The sequence below is a fragment of the Kryptolebias marmoratus genome, linkage group LG17, assembly GCF_001649575.2.
Source record: "Kryptolebias marmoratus isolate JLee-2015 linkage group LG17, ASM164957v2, whole genome shotgun sequence".
In the NCBI taxonomy this organism is placed as follows: Eukaryota; Metazoa; Chordata; class Actinopteri; order Cyprinodontiformes; family Rivulidae; genus Kryptolebias; species Kryptolebias marmoratus.
Window position 1 is genome coordinate 20,749,348 of NC_051446.1, and position 20,466 is coordinate 20,769,813.

The 20,466-nt window shown below is 44.8% G+C and overlaps 2 protein-coding genes across 3 annotated transcripts in view; one reads left to right on the forward strand and one right to left on the reverse strand.

Moving 5' to 3' along the window:
- The window catches only part of psme4b (proteasome activator subunit 4b), a 54,397-nt gene extending 37,798 nt beyond the window's left edge, over positions 1–16,599 (forward strand). For both annotated transcript variants that reach the window (XM_025010464.2, XM_037981009.1), the window contains 15 exons: positions 2,294–2,375; positions 3,168–3,321; positions 3,797–3,863; positions 3,947–4,072; positions 4,298–4,450; positions 4,575–4,679; positions 6,906–6,997; positions 7,114–7,245; positions 7,350–7,552; positions 9,129–9,214; positions 9,385–9,513; positions 10,772–10,927; positions 12,817–12,955; positions 13,149–13,282; positions 15,670–16,599. In XM_025010464.2, the coding sequence (XP_024866232.1) occupies positions 2,294–2,375; positions 3,168–3,321; positions 3,797–3,863; positions 3,947–4,072; positions 4,298–4,450; positions 4,575–4,679; positions 6,906–6,997; positions 7,114–7,245; positions 7,350–7,552; positions 9,129–9,214; positions 9,385–9,513; positions 10,772–10,927; positions 12,817–12,955; positions 13,149–13,282; positions 15,670–15,804 (1,893 nt within the window). In that variant the 3' untranslated portion in view covers positions 15,805–16,599. The remainder of the gene's footprint in view (positions 1–2,293; positions 2,376–3,167; positions 3,322–3,796; positions 3,864–3,946; positions 4,073–4,297; positions 4,451–4,574; positions 4,680–6,905; positions 6,998–7,113; positions 7,246–7,349; positions 7,553–9,128; positions 9,215–9,384; positions 9,514–10,771; positions 10,928–12,816; positions 12,956–13,148; positions 13,283–15,669) is intronic.
- chac2 (ChaC, cation transport regulator homolog 2 (E. coli)) lies at positions 16,315–19,375 on the reverse strand. Its single transcript, XM_017438085.3, has 3 exons — positions 19,096–19,375; positions 17,825–17,860; positions 16,315–17,674 (listed from the first exon to the last, which is right to left on the reverse strand). The coding sequence occupies exons 1-3, from the start codon at positions 19,228–19,230 to the stop codon at positions 17,306–17,308; spliced, it is 540 nt and encodes a 179-aa protein (XP_017293574.1). The 5' UTR covers positions 19,231–19,375; the 3' UTR covers positions 16,315–17,305.
- Positions 19,376–20,466: the final 1,091 nt, after the last annotated feature.

The following is a 20,466-nucleotide window of genomic DNA, read 5'->3' on the forward strand; positions in this document are numbered from 1 at the left end:
GATTGATGCAGAATACTGTTTGTCACTCATCGAGTCCATGCCTCAGAGGCTGAAAGCCGTTATAAAAGCCAAAGGTGGTGCAACTAAATACTAGTGATGTATTTTGAATGGTCTTTTGTTTATGTGTTTTTCATGATTCCATACTTTTTTCCTCAGAATTGAGTGATTCCATATTTATTTCCCTGTGTTTGGTCAATAAAAGTATTATTTACTGACTTCCACAATGTTTTTTCTTAATTTCTTTGAGTGTTCCTGAAAGCCAACAAGTTGCACTTTGGAATGACCTTATTATTGTATCATGATTTTGATCTGAGTTTGTTTTACAGCATGAAATGTCTGAATGAGTGCTCATCCAAGACTGGTGATTCCATACTTTTTGCCAGGGGTTGTACTCCACCACAGCCACTCAGTAACTTGCAGACAGGGGAAACGTAGTTCTTATCCTGGACCGTAGCTCGTTAAACAAGCAATCAAATGAAAACTCCCTCTGCTAATGGGAGCGCGACAATGAGGTGGCTAAGAGGAGATAATTAATTGCCGTGCTGCGACGCATTAAACAGCGGACTACAAAATGTCAGCTGAGTCCCGGAAGTTTCCCCGCCGTCGAATCGGAGCGCGACGAGACGTTCTGCTTTTTCCCTGGAATTAACATTTTGACTAAAACGCTGCTCTCAATATTTTACAACTTAACTGAACAGCAGCTAAAAGCTAATATGAGCAAACTGTTGCTGAAAGCTAACACAAGCAAAACAGCAAGTAGACGTGAAAATGAGAAAAAAGGTAGCTAAAAGCTCAAATTAGCGCAATTTCAGGTGAAAGCTAAAATAAATGCACCCATAGCAAAAGCTAAAATTAGCTAAATTGTAGCTAAAATCTAAATTTAATTAAAAGTCGTAAAGTTAAACTTAACTAAACAGTAGCTAAAAGCTAAAAGTAGCAAAACGGTTGCAACAAAACAGAAAATAAACATGAAAATTAGCAAAACTGTAGCTAAAAGCTAAAATTGAAATAACGCTATCCTAAAGCTAATTTGAGCACAGTCGTAGCTAAAAGCTAAAATAAGCAAAACCATAGCAAAAAGCCAAAAATTACCACAAGAGTAGCTAAAACGAGAATCAGAACAAAATCAGAGCAGGTTTGTTTGTTTAAAGAACAAAGTTTTTTTAAGGAACTGAAGACTTTTCAATCTATGTTTATGATAGTTTAATTTGTAAATAAAGTGAAATTATGGCCAATTGACAAATGAGCAAAAGAAAAAAAAACCTGGACTAAAAGACAGAAGCTGTTTTTTTCCCTCACCACAGTTTATAATAAAGATTAGACAATAACACATAAAAGCTGATCTATCAGCCTGTTTGAAAAGTAGAAATAAAAACTTGATTTGTGTTTTTTTCAGAGCGTTTACCTCGTTGCTTTTCCCAAACAGAGAAAAAAAATGAATAAAGTCTTTGGGAGATTTACACGTCAAGTGAAACGCCGGACATTCAGAAAAACTTTTTGGCCTTTGTAATATTCTTCCCCCTCTCTGTAATTTACTCGCTTTTTTAGAAAGAATGAGGTTAAAAGTGTTTTATGTTTCCTGCAGCCCATTAATAAAACAGAGCTGTAGTTTACAATCTTAAGATGTTTGTTTTTCCACTTTTCCTTCCTGCCTCGCTCGTAGGAATTAAGTTCTTATCATTTTCTCAGATAAATATGACATTATTGGTTTAAAACTCATCATTTTTACTTTAGGGTCTGTCTGTGTTGCATTAAAAATCGTCCCCCTGCCTTTAAAGGCGCTCCTGTCTCTTTTATATAGTTTTTTTAAACGATGGTTTCTACTAGACACCATATTTCTATGCAACTGAGATGCATATGTGACTGTCCACTCCTACTCTAAAGTAGGTTTTTATTGTACAAAAAGTCAAAAATCCCTCTTCTGTCTCTGGGTAACATTTGCTGCTCTTTAGTTGCCAAACTGCCCACGTGGCATGTGTTGTGTTAACGTTCGTTTTGCTGAAGTAAAGACAAAAGTAAAAAATAAAAATAAAAAAACAAAGTGAAAGGAGGCGTCCCAGGTTGTTCAGGCACAAAACTACCTGCTGGAGGAGGTAACTCACCTTGGTGGGGGCTCTGGGGCCTTTTAACCTTGCAGACTTTTTCATTCAGTAAAGATATGATTCTCGTTTTATCGGGCCCTGAGGAGCTGCGGTGCCTGGAAACACTGGAAACTGTTCATATTTATTCTTTCTTCAGTTTAAGATGACAGACTTGTTGCTGATTATTGGTGGAACGGTTCTCTCTCTCTCAGGTTGCTGTCTCAGCAGTGGCTGGCATCCTGAAACAGCTGAAGAGGCCAAGAAACAAAGTGACCGTGAAGCCGACGGACATCAGTGAGCTTTAAACACAATTAAATATCATTATCATTAAAAAAAAGACATACATTTGGTTCTTGTTTGATTTTAACTGTCTGTGTTTTCCTTCATTTGCAAAATATCTCATGAGCCAGTGGATGTATTTTTATTTTAATGAAACTCTCAGGAGGTAATCATTAGATGAACTTCACCCCAATTCAAGATGGCTGCCACCGATAATCAACATCAGATAGCACCAGAATGGCTCTAATTCTCTCAGTTTTTTAGATATTGAGCTAAAGTTTGGCATGGTAGTAGCTGAGAGTCATCCACAATACATACTTAGCTGTTACAGTCAATCCTTTCTGTCTGTTAGCAAAATATCTCATGAACCGGCTGGATGGATTTGAATGAAATGCTCAGAAAGTAAATATTGGACTTACACAAACAAGTCATTAACTTTTGGATTCAACTCAACTCAAGATGGCCACCACAGCTAATCAACCTTACCTGACACAAAATGACTGCCTGATTAAATTTAAGGGTGTGGTAGTAGCTGAGAGTCACTCACAACAGCTTGATCATGGGTGACCTCAGTGACAAAAGTTTGACTAAAACGGCTGCAGCGCTTTCTCAGCGTCAGATAATTTGGTTGAACTGACTCAGAGGGCGGCGGGCGACATGCATTCCTTCGAGGAATAACTCTCCTTTACTGTAATCCAAGCAACAGATCGTAACGCAGAGGCGACTCCTTGGTTTGTTCGTAGCTCTCCAAAAGCCTCTACAAATAATGACAGCAGGATGTTCCTTTTTTTCCCATCGTATCTGCAGGTGGAGTCCCGGATCCGGAGGGGCTTTGTGTCGGGGATCGTGAGGGGAACCGCTGGCTGCAGTACGACAGCAACAAGCTCCCCCTGAGCCAGGAGCGGTGGGACGCGCTGCCGTTCGTGGAGAAAACTCACTGGGGCTACTACTCATGGCCGAGGTAAAGATGGGGTGACTAATTGTTGCAGCGGCCGATTTAGCAGCTCTGAGGCTGATTAACTGCTTGGCCGGAAAGGAACTAAATAGCTGATTGACTTAAGTGCCTGTTTGATTTGAGGCTTGCCTTTGTGGCTTTGCAGCCACGCTCATGTCTGACTGACCAGCGGAAGACTGATCTGGGTTTCCGGATAACTAGCGAGTGAGAATGAGGGGGGTTGAACTGACTTCCTGTCACGGCCCAGCCCAGATAAGGCTGAATGAACGACTTACTGCCTGCCCTAAATAGAAGAGTTGATATATAGGCAGAGGGCTGGCTGTCTCGCTGTGCGTGCTGAGTAACTGACTTTATAATCATCCATTTATCCTTGCTGCTTATTTGAAGACACTGCGCGTCTACCCGGAGTTTTTCCTCTCTCTCTTTGTGTTGTTCTCTATAAATCACAGCAGCCTCTTCTTTGTCCGCCGCTTCCTTTCAGAGAAATGATGATCTATGCAGCTTCTGAAAAGCCACAAGATGACCTGCCATACAGGGAGATGAGTGAGGTGCGCCCTGCACCATGCACACACACACTGAGTCTCTGAAAGCACGCTTCATTATTCCTGTTACAAATTTGCGTGTCAATTAGGGCGAGAAGATCATCTTTGAACATTTCTCGGACCCGGACTTCACTGACCGCCTGGTGGAGTTCCTGTCTTTGGAGGAGAGGAAAGGAAAGGACAGCTTCAGCCCTCGATGCTTCTGCCTCTTCAAGGTGGAGTTTTAAACTCTCATCCTGTCACAACCTTCTTCACAGAAAGGGGGTGGCGCCGCACGCCGACTCTGAAAAAGCCTTCATCCGGCGTGATTTATTTTATCTCCCCCCGTCGGGGCAGTGGTTTACTTGAACGAAACAAATGGCTCTGATCTGCCTCCCTGCTTTTATAAAAAATGTATTTGCTCCTTCCTGGACGATTAAACCCCTGCGCTTGATTGACAGGGGCTGTTCCGTAACTATGACGACGCCTTCCTGCCGATACTGCGGCCTCATCTGGAGCGGCTCGCAAGTGACCCCCATGAGAGCTCGCAGCGCTGCGTGTGCGAGATTACTGCGGGGCTGATCAGAGGCAGCAAACACTGGGGTTTCAGCAAGGTGCCGCACACACGCGCACACACACACACACACACACACACACACACCTCTAAATGCAGCCACTGCACAGCCTCTGGATCAGGAAAGTCATTACAAATGAAAACTTTTGTGTGTGTTTGCTCAGGTGGACAGCTTATGGCAGCTTCTGTGCCCCCTGATCAGGACGGCGCTGAACAACATCACCGTGGAAACCTACAAAGACTGGGGCACATGCATCGCCACAGCTTGTGTGAGTTGCTCACCTGCATGCAAATCCACCGCTCGGTGCAGATATTAGTGCAGTGGTTTCCATTCTTTTCCCTCTTTTTTTCCCCGGGAGCTCTCCAGCGGCACAGGCAAGACAAGAAAGCTGCAAAAACAGAACCTGCATGCTTAAAAGACGCAATAATTACTGGACCAGTTGATCGTTTATTTAATGAAAACGCTTTCCAGATCATTTCATTTTCAGTTAATAGCCACCTTGAGCTAAGTCGGGATGTTTGCAGCAGCTGGTTGCAGGAGAATAATCTACAATAATCTGTCTTTTAACAATCCCAATCATTCTTGCCGTGGATTTGTATTTTCTTTTGCGCCAAATCGGCTCAAAGGCAGACAACTTCCTCACAGCCGAGGTGGGGATGTAAAAGTGCAGCAACTTTTATGCCTTCACCTGTGGCCAAAAGGTTTGTTTGAGAATGACACTGACATTAATGTCACAAAGTTTGCTGCCTCGGTTTTTATTTATTCATGTTTGCACAACAGAACGTTGTGAAAAGTGATCAGATGAGTTGCGATTAACTGCAAAGTCCCCTTTTTCTTATAAAAATGAACCTAAAAATCCATTTCCGCTGCGTTTCAGCCCAGTCAACATTGCTTGCACAAAAAGGGAAAAAGGACTTCCCAGGAACAGATGTTGCTGCTTGTAAAATCGCATCTAAACGAACCATTTATCGGCTCATGAAGACCCAGGGATGCACCAATACCAGGATTAGATATCGCCCTGATGCCGTGTGCGTGAACTCGAACTGATGCCACTTTACAGCAGCGTGACTTCCACCTCTCAGCTGAGCAGTCAGGTGGAAGAGGAGGAGAAATGAATATCAAAGTGAACGATGGCGATGAAAGCGGAGCGGACTGCAAATAATGCTCAGCGAAGTTGTCAAGAGGAGGGGTGAACATGCTGAAAAAACATGCTGAAAAAAAAACAGAGCTCAGAGTTTGCTAACAGCAGCGGGAAACATCCACAGTCTCCTGTTGAGCAGAGGGGGATCCTGGGAGTATACGGATCTGAGCACGAGCTTCCCGACAGTCTCACCGCTCACCAGCGGACGCATTTCTAAGACTGAGGCAGTCCTGGCTAACACAAAGATTCTCCTCTGATTTTCAAACAGTTTTCATGTAATGGCTTTTCTTAATACTCATATTGATGCTCAAATACACAAGTACTTGTACTCAGAAGGCGCCGGGAGCGTCTCCTCGATCGGAACACCTCAGTGAGGGCTTTGCTCTGGAATGGCCCTTCATGGCCTGCTGTCAAGAATAAAAAAACCACCAAAATATTTCTGTTCAAGGAAAAACATCAGGGAAAGACCGTTGCTAAGGACGGGTGGGAAGTCATTTGCTCTGATGCATCCTGGCCCAAAAAAAAAAAAGATTGTCCGGAGAAGAAAAGGCGAGCGCCTCCATCAGTCCTGTGACTTCCAGCAGTAAAGCATCCTGAGATCGTTCCTGTGTGGAGCAGCCGAGGCAGTGGACACAGCCAGGAATAAAACATCATCCCAGAGGAACTACTCCAAACAACATTTTGGTGACAAAAAAAAGGACTCTTTGCTATGAGGCAACAACACAAACACTGCAGCTTTCATTTTCGTGAAAACCAAAACATTTTGTAAACTGTAGTCCACGTGCGTTCATTTAAACTTCACTAATGTTGTTGTTTGATGTGTGACGATGCTTCTTCATCTGACCTGTAGCTTTCTATTTGACTTTTTATCGAATCATGTATCCCAGTTTGCACGTAGCGTTTCATTCAGGACTCCACAAGCGCACTTTGGCCTCGTTATGGAAAGTAAAAATGCTCACTTTAATCAAGAAAGCGCCCGTCTGTTCTTTGTACAAAACACACAATCACTCAGTCAAAGTGTGTGTTTGAGTTCACCCAGACGTTTGATTGTCACTTAAGGAGTCATCATTTGGCAGAACTGACTGACAGCAAATGTTGGCGTAGCTTCGCAGCTAACAGAGATGCAATTTTCCTGCTACTTTTGTAATTTTCTTCATAAATAGATCACAAAATGTGCTACAGTTCGGTTTGATTAGCTTTATTTGAAGTTGTGTTTTATGCAAATTTATGAAAACACTTGCAAACCTCCTGGGACTAATGCGTGCCTGCGTGTGTGGATGACTCCAACCCAGCCGTGGGGGGGATAGCTGTCGTAAAAATAACCCTGTTTTGCATTTGGCTGCTGTCCGACAGGAGGGCCGAGACCCCAGGAAACTCCACTGGCTCTTTGAGCTGCTGATGGAGAGCCCCCTGAGCGGGGAGGGCGGCTCGTTCAGGGATGCCAGGTAGGATAAACAGTGTGTTTGTGTCGCCGACGGGATTTCTGTCCGCTCTGCAGCGGTAACCTGAGCTGACACAGCCGTGCTCGTGTCCTCTCCTTCTCTGTCTCTGTCTCTGTCAGCTGGCTGTACGTGCTCCAGGGTGGTCTTGCCCAGCAGCAGTGGAGGGTTTCGGAGCTGCTGCACCGGCTGCTGGCCTACCTGGAGCCCAAACTCACCCAGGTGTATAAGAACGTCAGGGAGCGCATTGGCAGGTGGAAGCCCCTCTTCTGGATCGCACCAGTCGCGCTCGCGGCTGCCTCCAAAACTCTGCGCCTGTGACTCCTCTCCTTTCGTCTTCTGCCTCCCCTCTCTCCAGCGTCCTGACCTACATCTTTCTGATCGATGTGGCCCTGCCCCACACCAGGCGCACCTCCTCCCCTCACGTGGCAGAGTTCGTCACCCGGGTCCTGGAGCGACTCGAGCCCCTCACGTCGGAGCCGGAGATCCGCAACCACGTCCGCGAGGGGAACGCCCAGGAGACGGACGAGCGCACCCAGGCTGTCAAGCTGCTGAAGACGGGTCAGCAAACTTGTGTGGTCAAGGCCAGATACGAGGGGGGGAGGAAACAAACAAACGAACACGCGCGCTTGACAAATCAGACGAGATGAAAAGCTTCTCATTGATTTTCCCCCCTTTTTAAATTTATTTTGAAAGGCATCGATCGGAGGCAAATTTCAAGGGCGTCTGTTCAGGCATTTAAAAAAAAAAACGATTCGAAGGGAGTCTGGTTTGGTGTTTTGTTTTTTTGTTTTTTAGGGTGCCTTTAAAATGTCATTTGTGCAGGTCACGCAGGGCAGAGATTGTTCCTACATTTCATTTTCTCATCGATCTTGCTTTTCCACACTTACTTTTCACTTTATTCTATTAAACTTTCTGCTACTCTCTACTCGTATTTAGACACACAGGAGTGTATTTGTGTCTCTGCATGACGTGTGACTCACAGGTTACAACACCATTAACAGCTGTTCACATCGACAGCCTAAATCAAACTGATTAAACGAGGAAAATATGCACTAATGATTCACGAAGTACAGCAGCTTCTAATAATTTTAGCGTTCGCGTCCTCTGATTGATTCAGTTGTTTGACAGTGATGGAAATTTGACTTGTCTTGTTTTTCTAATGCAAAAACAAAAAAACAAAAACAGACTTAAGTTCTACAGAACCTGGACACAAAACCAGCTTTTAAAGATTTTCTATTTAGCAGATGGAGGAAAGTTTCAGGAGTGATTTGTGACAAAAGGGTGGCAGCAAAGGTCAAAGGTCAAAGGAAAGGTTTACAGAACAGTGGTGAGAGCAGCCATGTTGTTTGGTTTGGAGACAAAAAGACAGAAGACAGAACAGGAAGTGGCAGAGCTGAAGATGTTGAGGTTCTCCTTGGGAGGGATGAGGATGGACAGGATCAGGAATGAGGTCATCAGAGGAACAGCACAGGACTGGGAGATAAAGTTAGAGAGGACAGACTGAGACGGTTTGGACATGTGCAGAGGAGGGACAGTGGGTATATCGGTAGAAGGACGTTAGAGACAAAGAGGAGACATATGGATGCAGTTAGAGAGGACATGGAGGGAGCTGGAGTGAAGACAGAGTTAGATGGAGGAGAAGGAGGAGGTGGAAGTGTAGTGTTAAGATAATATTAGCTATTATTTTTAATGTCTTAGTTGTAATACTAAACTAAATGAGTTTATTGTAACGTTCTCATGCAGGTTAATGATGCGTTCCTTTTGGCTAATTTGTTTTTTAGGCAACAGCTCAGCTTCATAGAGGTTGTTCAGTGGAGCTTTTGGCGTCAAATTAGGCTAAATTTGTGAGATCGTTGGGGATATTTGATACGTTTTTATGTGTAGCATATTGTGCTGTAAATAAATTAGTTCTTTTTTATCAGAAAACTGTAAAAGAATTCCTCGTCCTTGTTTGATTCCTAAAGCTCTTATTGTTGGCTATGAGGTGTTGCTCCTTCAGTTCCTCCTAAACAAATATCTGATATCTGCTCGTGTAACGATGATAAATTGTAGCTCCGAGTGTGTCGTTATTATCATTCCTCTGTGTGTGTAGATCTGTATGGGTTTACGTAAACGTACACGTATGTATTTGCAGTTTTGAAGTGGTTGATGGCGAGCACTGGGCGAACTTTCACCATGCCTGTTCAGCAGCAGCTCCAGCTCCTGCCTCTGCTCTTTAAGGTAACACACACACACACTCTCTCACACACACAGGTCCCAGCACAGCATTATTACCCACTCAATCTTACTTGCCCATTAAACACAATTTCTCTCTTCATTTACTGAAAATGGTGCGTTGCTGTGTGTCTTCCTGCCGCTCCGTCTCACTCTGGGTTTGTCTCTCCCTGCAGATTGCCCCGGTGGAGATTGATGAGAGCTGTGATGAGATGAAGCAGGACGCGCGCACGTGTCTCTCTCTCATGTCCCAGGGCCTGCTCTATCCGGAGCACATCCCTCCGGTCCTGGCAGCTCTGGAGGAGGTACGCTCGCACGGACCTGCTGTCTGAGCTTCACTTAATGCCTCCCCATCACGACGCATTGCCCTAAAAGCAACCTACAGTTAGGGGAAACAGGAGAGTAGAAAGCAAAACCTCTTTTAGTCCTGAGGACGGTTTTAAAAAGACACGAAAAACAACCGCAGATGAAAAATAACGCAGCATGTGTATGTTTGTTTGTATCTTAGTGAAATATCTCATGAACAAATAGATGGATTTGAATGAAACTCTCAGAAAGTAAATCTACGAGCAATTATCCCCCTTCAAGATGGCCGCCACACTTTAGCAACCTCAGCAAACACAAAAAACAGCCGTAACTCAGCTAACTTTACAGCTACTGAGCTAAGATTTGGCGTGGCAGTAGCTGAGACTGAGCCACACGTACTCAGAGGCATTCAATCCTGTTTCCCTGTTAGCAAAATATCTTCTGAAACACTGGACAAATTTTGGGGGGAAACTCTCAAAAAGTAACCATTGGATGGACGGCTACAGCTCATTAACCTTTGGAATGAAGCCAATTCAAGATGGCTGCCACAGCTAATCATCGTCATAGCCAACAGAAATCGAGCCATTACAGATACTGAGCTAAAATCTGACATAGTAGTAGCTGAGAGTCATCCATAACACACACTCCGAGTGCCGACGGGTCGCTCAGCTTATTTTAAAAAATTTACCCAAAACAGCAACAACTGTGTCTCTTCTCATAGGCATTCCCTCAAGAAATGCTGGTTCTTTCATTTGGTTAAAGAGATAGTTTAAATACTTTAGAGGGAAGGTTAAAAAAGCTCTTAAACGATAATATCTTACCTGTCTCAGATAGCACTTTAACCCTCTTCAGTTTGTACTCTACTAATAATAAAGTTTATTTCTGCCGTCTGCAGTTCATCAAAACTAAAGCCTATAAACCTTCACACTAGCAGTTTCGCTTCATATTGTTATTTAAATATTTGCCAGTGCAAATAAATTATTAAAGCAGCCACCTGAAGAGCATTTCCAGCAGGAAGGAATTCGTATCTCTGCCGAAACGACCATGTAATGAGCTGCTGAGTTTAAAAAACAGGTTTAAAATCAAATCTTTGTTTTTGTTGAGCTGTAAATATCTGGCAAATTTCTTTCCCTGCACAACAGGGGGAAATAAAGCTTGATTCGCCGTCCTGGAAGCAGCAGAACTCATCCACAGCTGCTTTCTGCGTCAGATTTGGGTGGTTTCTGCAGAAACCCCGTTTCCCTTTTCTCTTCCCAGATGGCCGGCAGCAGATCGTGGCACGCGCGCTTCTCCGTGCTCACCTACCTCCAGATCGCGGTTTTCTACAACTTGTTCACGCTGCTCAGTTTGCCCGGCGAGGTCCTCCGCACCCGGAAGCTGCTGATGCGGCTGCTGCTCGACGAACAGCTCGAGGTGACGACGGGCAGCCGCCGCACTTTTCTTTCTTTCTTTCCCTGTAAAGCTAATCGCCAGAGGATTAAACGACAGAGGCCACTCGCTCCTTCCCTCTAGATGTCTTTCTGTTCATGGTTGTTGAGTAAAAATAACAATCTACCTCACGTCTCGCTGCAGTTTTACAGAAATTGTCAGAGCAGCTTAGCTGTCCTAACTATTAGTTTTAACTGTTCATCCTTTAAATGGCTTAATGTGGCTTTTTATTGGTTGCAGTAAAATTAACTTCTATTTCTGAGTTGCTTTGCCTTTTGTTTAATTCCTTCCTCACTCGTCTTGCATTATAAAGCTTAAAGTCGTCTCATTCCATTGATCTGGATTTACTGTAAAGGTGAAAGTCACCGACTGAGCTAAGCCATTTTATTCAAATAACAGAGAGTTTTGGAGCTCTTAGTCGTGTCGATGCAAGCTTTGGGTTTATGTATTTAGTTATTTTTACCAAAGAGGTTATATTTTGAGTAGCATCTGTTTGTTTGAAATCTAATTCATAAAATTCCTTGGATATAGTTCATGTAAGGAGATGAATCGTGACGTTCTGAGGGTGAATTTTACTTCAGATCTGGAGCCACATGTGGCTCTTTGGTCCGTCCGACGCTGCTCCCTGAAGCTTTGACCCAAACTAACGTGGGATTAAATAATATTTCAGTTTACAGCCCTGATAGGAAAACAGCAGGGAGTCTCTCTGACAACAGCAGGCGTCAGGAGGAAAACGTTAAATATTGTTTGAAGATGAAGGCCCAAACCCATGTCGACTTCAAAATCCTCCAGAAAAACTAAACAACAAAAACTCAGCAACATAATCCCAGATTGGGAAACTCTCACATAAATACAACCAAAAATACCTGCAATAATACGTATAAAAGATGCTTCTAATGATATATATTCTCTAATTTTCCACAAATATAGTAAAGCCTCATAGTTCAGGGTTGAGATTTTTGTCAAAATAACAATAAGTTTGAAAAAATTCATGAATTTAATGATGTCACAAACTGTAGTTTTTTATAATTAGTAATTCTTTAACACCTAATGAGTTGTGTCATGTTTATTTCAAGCTTCAAGAACATTTTGTGGCTCTGGACAAATTTCATTTAGTGGCAAAAAGAGCAGAAATGTCTCTTTTAATTGGACTGCTTGAGGCGAACTTAGCATCTGTGCGTTTTCCTCCTCTTTGTTAAAATTGATTTCTGTCCTGTGTTCCTATGCTTTTACTGTTATTGGTACAAATAAACCTGAAATTGCAGGGAAAAAAAATAAAACAACATAACTGGTCCAACTTCTGTGTTTTACTGCTGTAAAGTCTGACGGTTAAAAAGCTCAGATTAAGGCTTCGGAAACGCCACCTGAGGAAAGTGTCGCCTTCATAAAAGACCCATAAACAGACAATAACAGTATTAATTCCTGGTAAGATCTGCTGCATCGTTACCGTTTGAAAATGATCCGGAAGCAGGACGGTGTTTCCCAATCAACGCCACGGTGTTCCGGGAAACGCTGCACGTCACGAACCGCGCAGCCTCTGGAGACGGGCGTTCAAAGTCGGAGAGACGGATGAATTTTTAAAGTGATTCAGTCTGGAGTTGGAGACGCTGGCAGACAGGTCCTCATGCTCCGGCTGGAGGACGTGGGACAAAGTCTGGAGCTGGAGACGCTGGCAGACAGGTCCTCATGCTCCGGCTGGAGGACGTGGGACAAAGTCGAAGTCCCCGGGCCTGTTCTGAGCTCAGGGCTCTCATAGATGTCCTGCAGGGAGACGGCTTCAGTCAGCAGATTGTTGTAACATAAAATAAGAACATTATTGTCACTTCTGATTTTCAAGGATCTCTCCCCCCTCCCCTCCCCTCCCCTCCCTGAAGGTGAGGGACATGGCCTCCACCACCCTCAGTGGTTTACTGCAGTGCCAGTTCTTCCCTCTGGACTCCAGTCTGCAGACGCAGCTCCAGACGCTGAGTCAGACATGCCTCCCCAAGGCCAGAGGAGAGCTGGCCTCCACGGGTACACACACAGACACACACACATACACACACACATACACACACACACACTTCCAGCACGTCACAATTACAAAGCGAAGCAATCACAGTAATACTTGCCCTGTTACCCTTTCTTGGAGCAGGGGAATTGTAAGCCTTGAAATTCTGAAACTCATTTTAACTCTTCATATGTGTGTGTGTGTCTGTGTGCGCAGACTTGGTGAGGCGCCACGCCGGCGTGCTCGGCCTCAGCGCGTGCATCCTGTCGAGCCCCTACGACGTCCCGCGCTGGATGCCGCAGATACTGATGGACCTGAGCGACCACCTCAACGACCCGCAGCCCATAGAGGTGTGTGTGCGCAGACGTCTAGCTCAAAGCAGCGCGAGCCGAAAGAATACAATTTCATTGTCCAATTGAGGAGAAAATTATGTCTTTGGCCTTTCTTCAGGCGTGGAGCCGACGTACAATGTAATCCGTAGAGCAGTTAGTGAGCTGCTGGGGATAATTTAGTGCCTCTCCTGTTGCAAAGTGGCAGCGATGAGGACCAAAATACAACAAAACACGGCTGAGAATTTAGGTTTCTAAACAGAAGATTTAGGCAGTTTATGACAGAGGACAACAGGAAGAAAATAAGGCGCAATGACGCGTCACAGCAGTCCCAGTTTTTGGTGTTTTGTTACGGCCGCCTATAGGGAGGACATGTGTCCGTCTGTGGACAAGATTACTTAAAAGGTTCTGATCGGATTTTCTAGAAATGTCCAGGAAACGTCAAACACGGAACAAAGAACAGGTGATTAAATGTTGGTGTAGATGTCAGATTTCAAAGGTCAAAGGTCACAGATCAGCCTGTGTTCTGTATAACAGGATTGTTAAAGTCCACAGCTGGGCTCTTCATGGGTCAAGGGTGATCACAGTTGATTTCAAGGGTCATGGGGTCAAAGGTCACAGGTAAACCATTACATGCGAGCTTTCTGTTTCCAGTTGTGTCCGTTTGTCTGTCTGTCAGCAAAGATCGGGTAAAAACTAACAAACAGATCTGGAGGAAATCCTCAGGGGATGAAACATTAAATAATCCAGATTATGATCCAGATCGCACTATTATTTAATCACGCCGTGGCCTCAGGGCTTTGAGCTCTCCGAGTGCTTCGAGTTTCTATATTTTCATCCTAAAAGTGCTCAAACAGGATTGGATTTTTCTGCACGTTGAGTCAGTTGTTCCACTCGGTCGACTGCTTTGAAGGGTCAAAATATTTATGATTATGAACAAAAGAAAAATCCTTATTTCCAAATCTAACAGCTCCCGTGTCTCCTTGCAGGTCTCATATGTTTGACACGTGCAGCCTGAGATTTTTACCCGCTCTTCAGGGCTTTTATTTGGGTTTTCAGTTCCAGATTATTGAAATTTGTTCCCTTAAATCCCTCGCCTTGTTAAAACTAAACCAGTTTAAAAAAAATTAAAAGGAGGAATAACTTTCTATTATTTAGCATCATCTATATCAATTTAGAAGGACTTGCAGATTAAATAATACCCCTAACATGATGCTCCCACTGCCGTGTTTCACTGATGGAACTATCCTCAAATTAATGACCGGTTTTATCTTTTAATGGTCAAAAAGTTCAGTTTCACTCTGAATCTCATTAGAGAACATTACTGTGTGCGTTCAGGGGAATCTTTCAGCACAACATGCTCCAATTCGTTACAAATCAGTTGCCATGGTGACGTTAGTTTGGACTCGGTTGTGTCTGATGAAATAATCCCTGATAACCAGATTATTAATCCGGTTACAGAAAACAACCAGAGCCGAGCAGAGAGACACGGAGAACAACATTAAAGTTCTTCGGTATGAACCAAACATGCTCCATGTTTAAGTCATGAGAACATCTCTTAGTTCCACTGAGCCGCAGTTTAATTCCTTGTTTTCGGCTCTTGTTGAATCAGCTGAAGTTTCGCTCCAAACTTGTGTTGCTCTGAATAATTCCTGTGTTGCATTTTTAAAAATGCTGCAGCTGGCATTTCAGCATGAATAAGTGATTAACGCCTCGTTAGCTTTTCATCTGCGCAGACAAGTCGGACCAGCGCTCCGAAGAGCGTCGGCTGCTGCTGGACTCAGACCTTCGGCTGCTGCTGGACTCAGACCTTCGGCTGCTGCTTGACTCAGACCTTCGGCTGCTGCTAGACTCAGAGCTTCAGCTGCTGGACTCAGACCTTCAGCTGCTGGACTCAGACCTTCAGCTGTTGCTGCTTGAGTCAGACCTTCGGCTGCTGCTGGACTCAGACCTTCGGCTGCTGCTGGACTCAGACCTTCGGCTGCTGCTGGACTCAGACCTTCAGCTGCTGCTGCTTGACTCTGACCTTCGGCTGCTGCTGCTTGACTCTGACCTTCGGCTGCTGCTAGACTCAGACCTTCGGCTGCTGGACTCAGACCTTTAGCTGCTGGACTCAGACCTTCGGCTGCTGTTGGACTCAGACTGGGCGTCTCCAGGTCGAGGGCAACAAACACAAACTAGAACAACCTTGACAACAAGCGCTGAATGACTGCTGAAGTTAGTGGCAGAAGCTGAAACAAGCAGAACAGTAGCTAAAAGCCAACAAAAGGTGTTCCGATGTTTCTGCCACAACCTTAGATCCCACCTGAGGTCCAAGTTCAGAAACAGATTTCAGGTTTTGGTTTGCGTCAGCGTGTGGAGCCTGACGCTCCTCGTGGACGTCTGACACGTTTGTGTTTTCTCTCCAGATGACGGTGAAGAGGACGCTGTCCGAGTTCAGGCGCACTCACCACGACAACTGGCAGGAGCACCGGCAGCGCTTCACCGACGACCAGCTACTCGTGCTCACCGACCTGCTGGTGTCGCCGTGTTACTACGCCTAGACGGATGGCTGCCTCTGCTGGGAGCCGTCGGGTGCGGTCGCCTCAGGAAGCTCAGAACTCCACGCCACCGTCGGCCCAACGGTTTCAGGTTCTTTGTGTTTATTTTGCTGGTCAAACACGGCAGGAGCCCCAGAGGTGGCAACTTTTAGACTTCCTGTTTGTTTATCTCTGCATTATTTCCCCACTGTGTTCTTTTAAAAAAGGTCTCCAAGAGTTTAATAAACTACGAGTGAGAAAGTTACGAAGAGTTAATGTCTCACCTGTTGTAGACATCTGAACGAGCTCCGGTTGGAGACTTTATTCACCGCCTGTCACTCTGAAACGACCTCAGGGCACGACTGCTGCGTTTTCTTACGTCAGGTCAGTTCAATGGAAAGGTTTGACCGCCTGGTTGTTCGCAAGCACATGTAGCAGCAGCAGCTAGCCGTAGCGCTCCTAACGCAGCCTCTTTCGGAGGGAAGGAACAGAAACGCCACCCTGTCTTCAACATCAAATCTGACATTTCTGCTGTTTTCTTATTCCTCAGATTTATTATTCATGATAGAAAACATTTAAATGATTATTTATCGACACAAATCTACACGCTGTACGTAGAACAGGAAACGACCCACACCATGAGCGGGAACAGCTGTACTCCTTTCCAGCATGAGTTTTCTTACGGATATGAGTTTGTTGTTTCCAGTTTTATGAAGTTATTGCATCATCTTTTACGCTGAAAAGCATTTCAGACAGAGTGACACCCGCAGCTTTTCCCCTCTCCTGCGTGAACAGTTTTTAGCTTTGTGCCAAAAAAAACAAATAAAAAAAAACAACAACCTGTAATTGTACAGATGCCACTGCAGCCAATAAAGCCTGATAAGTGGTTTCGGCTGCGTCTGTGTGTTTAAGGAAGAAAAAAGGACGGCAGATAGAGCTGTCACTCGTTTATTCCTCGCATTGATTTTCCTCCTGATGTATCGCTGCCGAGTTTGATGTGTTCACTGTGCTGAGACGTGCGGCGGCGGCGGAGGGCTGATAGCCGGCGCTCCGGCAGGTGCAGATAGTGACGGTGGGTGAGCAGGATTCGGATCGACAGGGAGGGAGGGAGGGAGGGGGATGTGTAAATACAGCGGCGTGGTGATAAAAACCTGGAAGGAAGTGGAGCAAAGGGTTCGCAGCTCCTTAGAAAAAAAAAACGGTTTTTAACAAGTTATAAAAAAAAAAAAAGATGGCTGATTACGCGAGGTAAAACGAGGTTAACCAACACCTGAAGACAGACCTGCACTCCCAGCTCTGAAAGGATGCAGTTTGTCACAGTGGCGCCTCGAGCCGAGCGCCGACGCGCTGGTGTTTACGGGCCGAGACGCCGGCGATCGCCATCCTTACGAAGCTTACGCGGCTCACAGCGGAGACGCCGGGGAACCTCATGAAGCCAAACACTAAATAATATCTGGGTTCCATTTGGAAGATTTTCAACCTGAGATCAAACCGTAAGAATGGAGCGCTCGAGTCTTTCCTCCTTTTATTCCTTTTGGAGCCTTTCCCGCACCAAGGTCTCCAGGGAGAACAGGTGCGTGTCCGGGTCCTCGGGCATGGTAGTCCTCACGGCGTCGGCCAGTTGGAACAGGTACTCCGTGTTCTTCCCGCTCGGGCCGGTGGAGCTCAGGATCTGGTTGGCGATCTCCTCCAGCGGCGCCGGGCCGAGGTAGTTGGGGTTGCCCTGGGAGCCGATGTAGAGCAGCGTCTGGCTCGGCGGGTGGCTGAGCCGCAGGCGGGGGTAGAAGGTCACCGAGATGACCTGGTAGCCGCCTTTCTCGCGGTGGTCCAGGTAGTCCTTCACCTCCTGCTCGCGGCCCGACGGCAGCTTGTAGGCCACGCCCCAGACACACCCCTGAAGAGGAAGGAGAGGAGAAGCAGAAAGTCGAGGCTTTTCTCACCAAACCTTCTGATTTATTGAGGAGCTGAGAGCTTTTTTTAAATAAACTAACTGATCATAAAAAGGAAATATGAACGTCTGTGTTTCTGAATGTTTGTGACGAACCTCAGGATCTTCCACCAGAGTGACAACCCGGCCGGGCTGAAAAACAACGACAGACAATCAGAGATGGAAACAGGAAGTAAAAAGAGCTTTAAATGAATCAGTCAGCTGTCTGTAACCATCAGACAGTACATCCATTCAGAGTTCTTTATGTTCTGTATAAGGAACAGCAGAGTTCCTCTGTACACGTGTTCTTTTTGTTTTCGTTCTTCAGCGTACATTCAGCTGTTTCGGCTCATTCAGGACTTTTTAATCATTTAACTTTATTTACATTTTTTTTTTTTTTAAGAAATGCATTGAACTCTCTTCAGATCTGTGAAAAACTTTAAAATCTGCAGCATGTTTGCTACATTTGTAACTTTTAGCTACATTCTGCTAATTTTAGCTCTTAACTACTGTTCTACTGATATTAGCTTTTAGCTACTGTTTTGCTGATTTAGTTCTTTAGCTACTATTATGTAAAATTTTGCTTTTAGCTACTCTTCTGCTAAATTAGTTTTAGCTTTCACCTACATTCTGTTAATCATAGTTTTAGCTCATCCTGCTGGTTTTACCTTTGTTAACCCTTTGTTTTGCTGCTTTCAGCATTTAGCTACTGCTCTGCTGGGTATACCGTTTAGCTACTGTTTAGCTTATTTTGGCTTCTATCTACTGTTTTACTGGTCTTGACCTTTAGCTACTGTTCTCATATATGCAACTTTTGGCAATTGTTCTGCTAGTTGTAGCATTTAGCCACTGTTATGCTAAATTTAAGTTTTAGCTACTGTTCTGCAAATTTTAGCTTGTAGCTACTGGTTTGCTTGTTTCAGCATTTAGCGTTTGCTAAATTTAGCTTTTGTTTTGCCAATTGTGGCATTTAGCTACTGTTCTTCTGAGTTTAGCTAATTTTGACTTCTTCTCTTTTACTAATTTTAGCTTTTAGTTACTGTTTTGTAGGTTTTAGCCTTTAGCTGTTGTCATATAAATGTCAACTTTTAGCTACTTTCAGACATTATTGTTGTTCCGGCCGGCCATATTCGGGGGTTCCGGCTGTTTTTAGCCTCTAAGCTAAAGTCTGGAACGCGCCCCCGGACAGGTGAGGGCTCACCGCAACGCACGTGCGCGCGTCACGACGAACGGGCGGAACCCGGGACTCGAACGGGTTCGGTAAGTTTTTAGAACACCATCTGCTCCCAGAAACGGGGACGCTTACATAACCGCGACACTCAGTAACTTTGGTAGACCGGGAGTGGGAACTGGTTCTGACCCAGAAACGAGCTCCGCGGTCCGCTCACCTTCCCCGGTACTCCCCGGTGGTCGGTGCTGCCCTGCCAGAACCGACGGCTGAAGCCCTTGATGTAACCGACTCTCTTCTCCTCGTATGGGAAGTCCACCTTCCAGATCAGGGAGCCGTAACCGAAGACCCACATGACCACGCGTTAAGCTAACGGAACCTCGGGGAGGACGGTTCGGAGCTGGACCGGTACCAGTGCCGGTTCGTTCTCGGCTACCTACGGGTGACAGCGACCGTCACACACCTGTGTAACAACCGGCATGTTAACGTTCGCGACTGTACCTGAATTTTAACTACCAGATCTACTTCCGGTGAGCAACCTTCAGTATAAAACGCGGTTACCTTAAATATTACAAATTCTTGTATTAATACATACCCATAATACTATGATGTAATCGAAAATAAAATTCCGTACATTTTATTTTATAGCAACAACCCTTACAGTGCAAAAGGAGCTACTTCAATTACAGCTTTAAGCTTTTATTTTGAAAGCCAGGCCGCCTTCCCGGATATTGTCAGTTCTTTCAGCGTAAGAGCACAGTTTGGATCAAAGGTCGAAAACAACATTAAGTTGTGCCAAATGTATTTATAAAATTTCAACAAATATTAATGTTTAAACGTTTTTGCGTCATCTTTTATTTTTTTTACACATAAATAAAAAGTCTTCATCAGTCACTAAGGGCTGAATTTTCTATTATTTTTTTAGATTTTTACACCAAATCGGCCTTTAACTGAACCTAAATGACCAGCATAAAGTTGCTGAATAAATATTTTACACAATAATTCATGGTGTAATTATAACAGTATTATGTCACTCCTCTAGTAGCAGAAGTCAGAGTTTTAACTATTTTAAACAAATAAACCTGCTAACAAGTGTATTCAAGGCTCACAGTTATTCAAGGCAGCATACTTGGATTAACCATCCATAAATGTCTGCAGCACTCATTAAACCATGAAGTGAAAAGCACAGAGCTTCAATCCTAACAGCAGGGGGTGCTAAATTTCTGTTCCCTCCCTGTGTCTGCCTCATATTCCATCCCATCTAGAATTCTCTCCATGCTTGCGTGTGTGCACCGATTCAGAACCAAATAAAGTGAACAGCAACAGTCTGGTCTGTAATGTCAGCTTCACGAACCGCAGCCATGCTCATCCTTCTGTTTCTGAGCGGCTGTAGGCAGCAAACCTTTTTATGTAACCTGCCAGGCTTCGGTTTCTTCGGCGCGGCGTTGAAATCCCCAGCCGGGCAGGAAAATGTTGCAGGGTGGGGGGGGAAAGAGAAACATCTGCCAAGCAGAAACCAGGCTTCTAGTCCTCCGCAGACCGACCGACCAGCAGGAGACCAAGCATCAGTCTTTGTCCGGAGCTCCTGTCC

What these genes read in the sequence shown, in the direction of transcription:
- chac2 (XM_017438085.3), bottom strand. Translation starts at nt 19,230, where the DNA reads ATGTGGGTCTTCGGTTACGGCTCCCTGATCTGGAAGGTGGACTTCCCA. An exon ending in ACCGGGGAGTACCGGGGAAG is followed by an intron (nt 17,861 to 19,095) that starts GTGAGCGGACCG and finishes GTTGTTTTTCAG; the next exon opens with CCCGGCCGGGTTGTCACTCT. An exon ending in CTCTGGTGGAAGATCCTGAG is followed by an intron (nt 17,675 to 17,824) that starts GTTCGTCACAAA and finishes CTTCCTCTTCAG; the next exon opens with GGGTGTGTCTGGGGCGTGGC.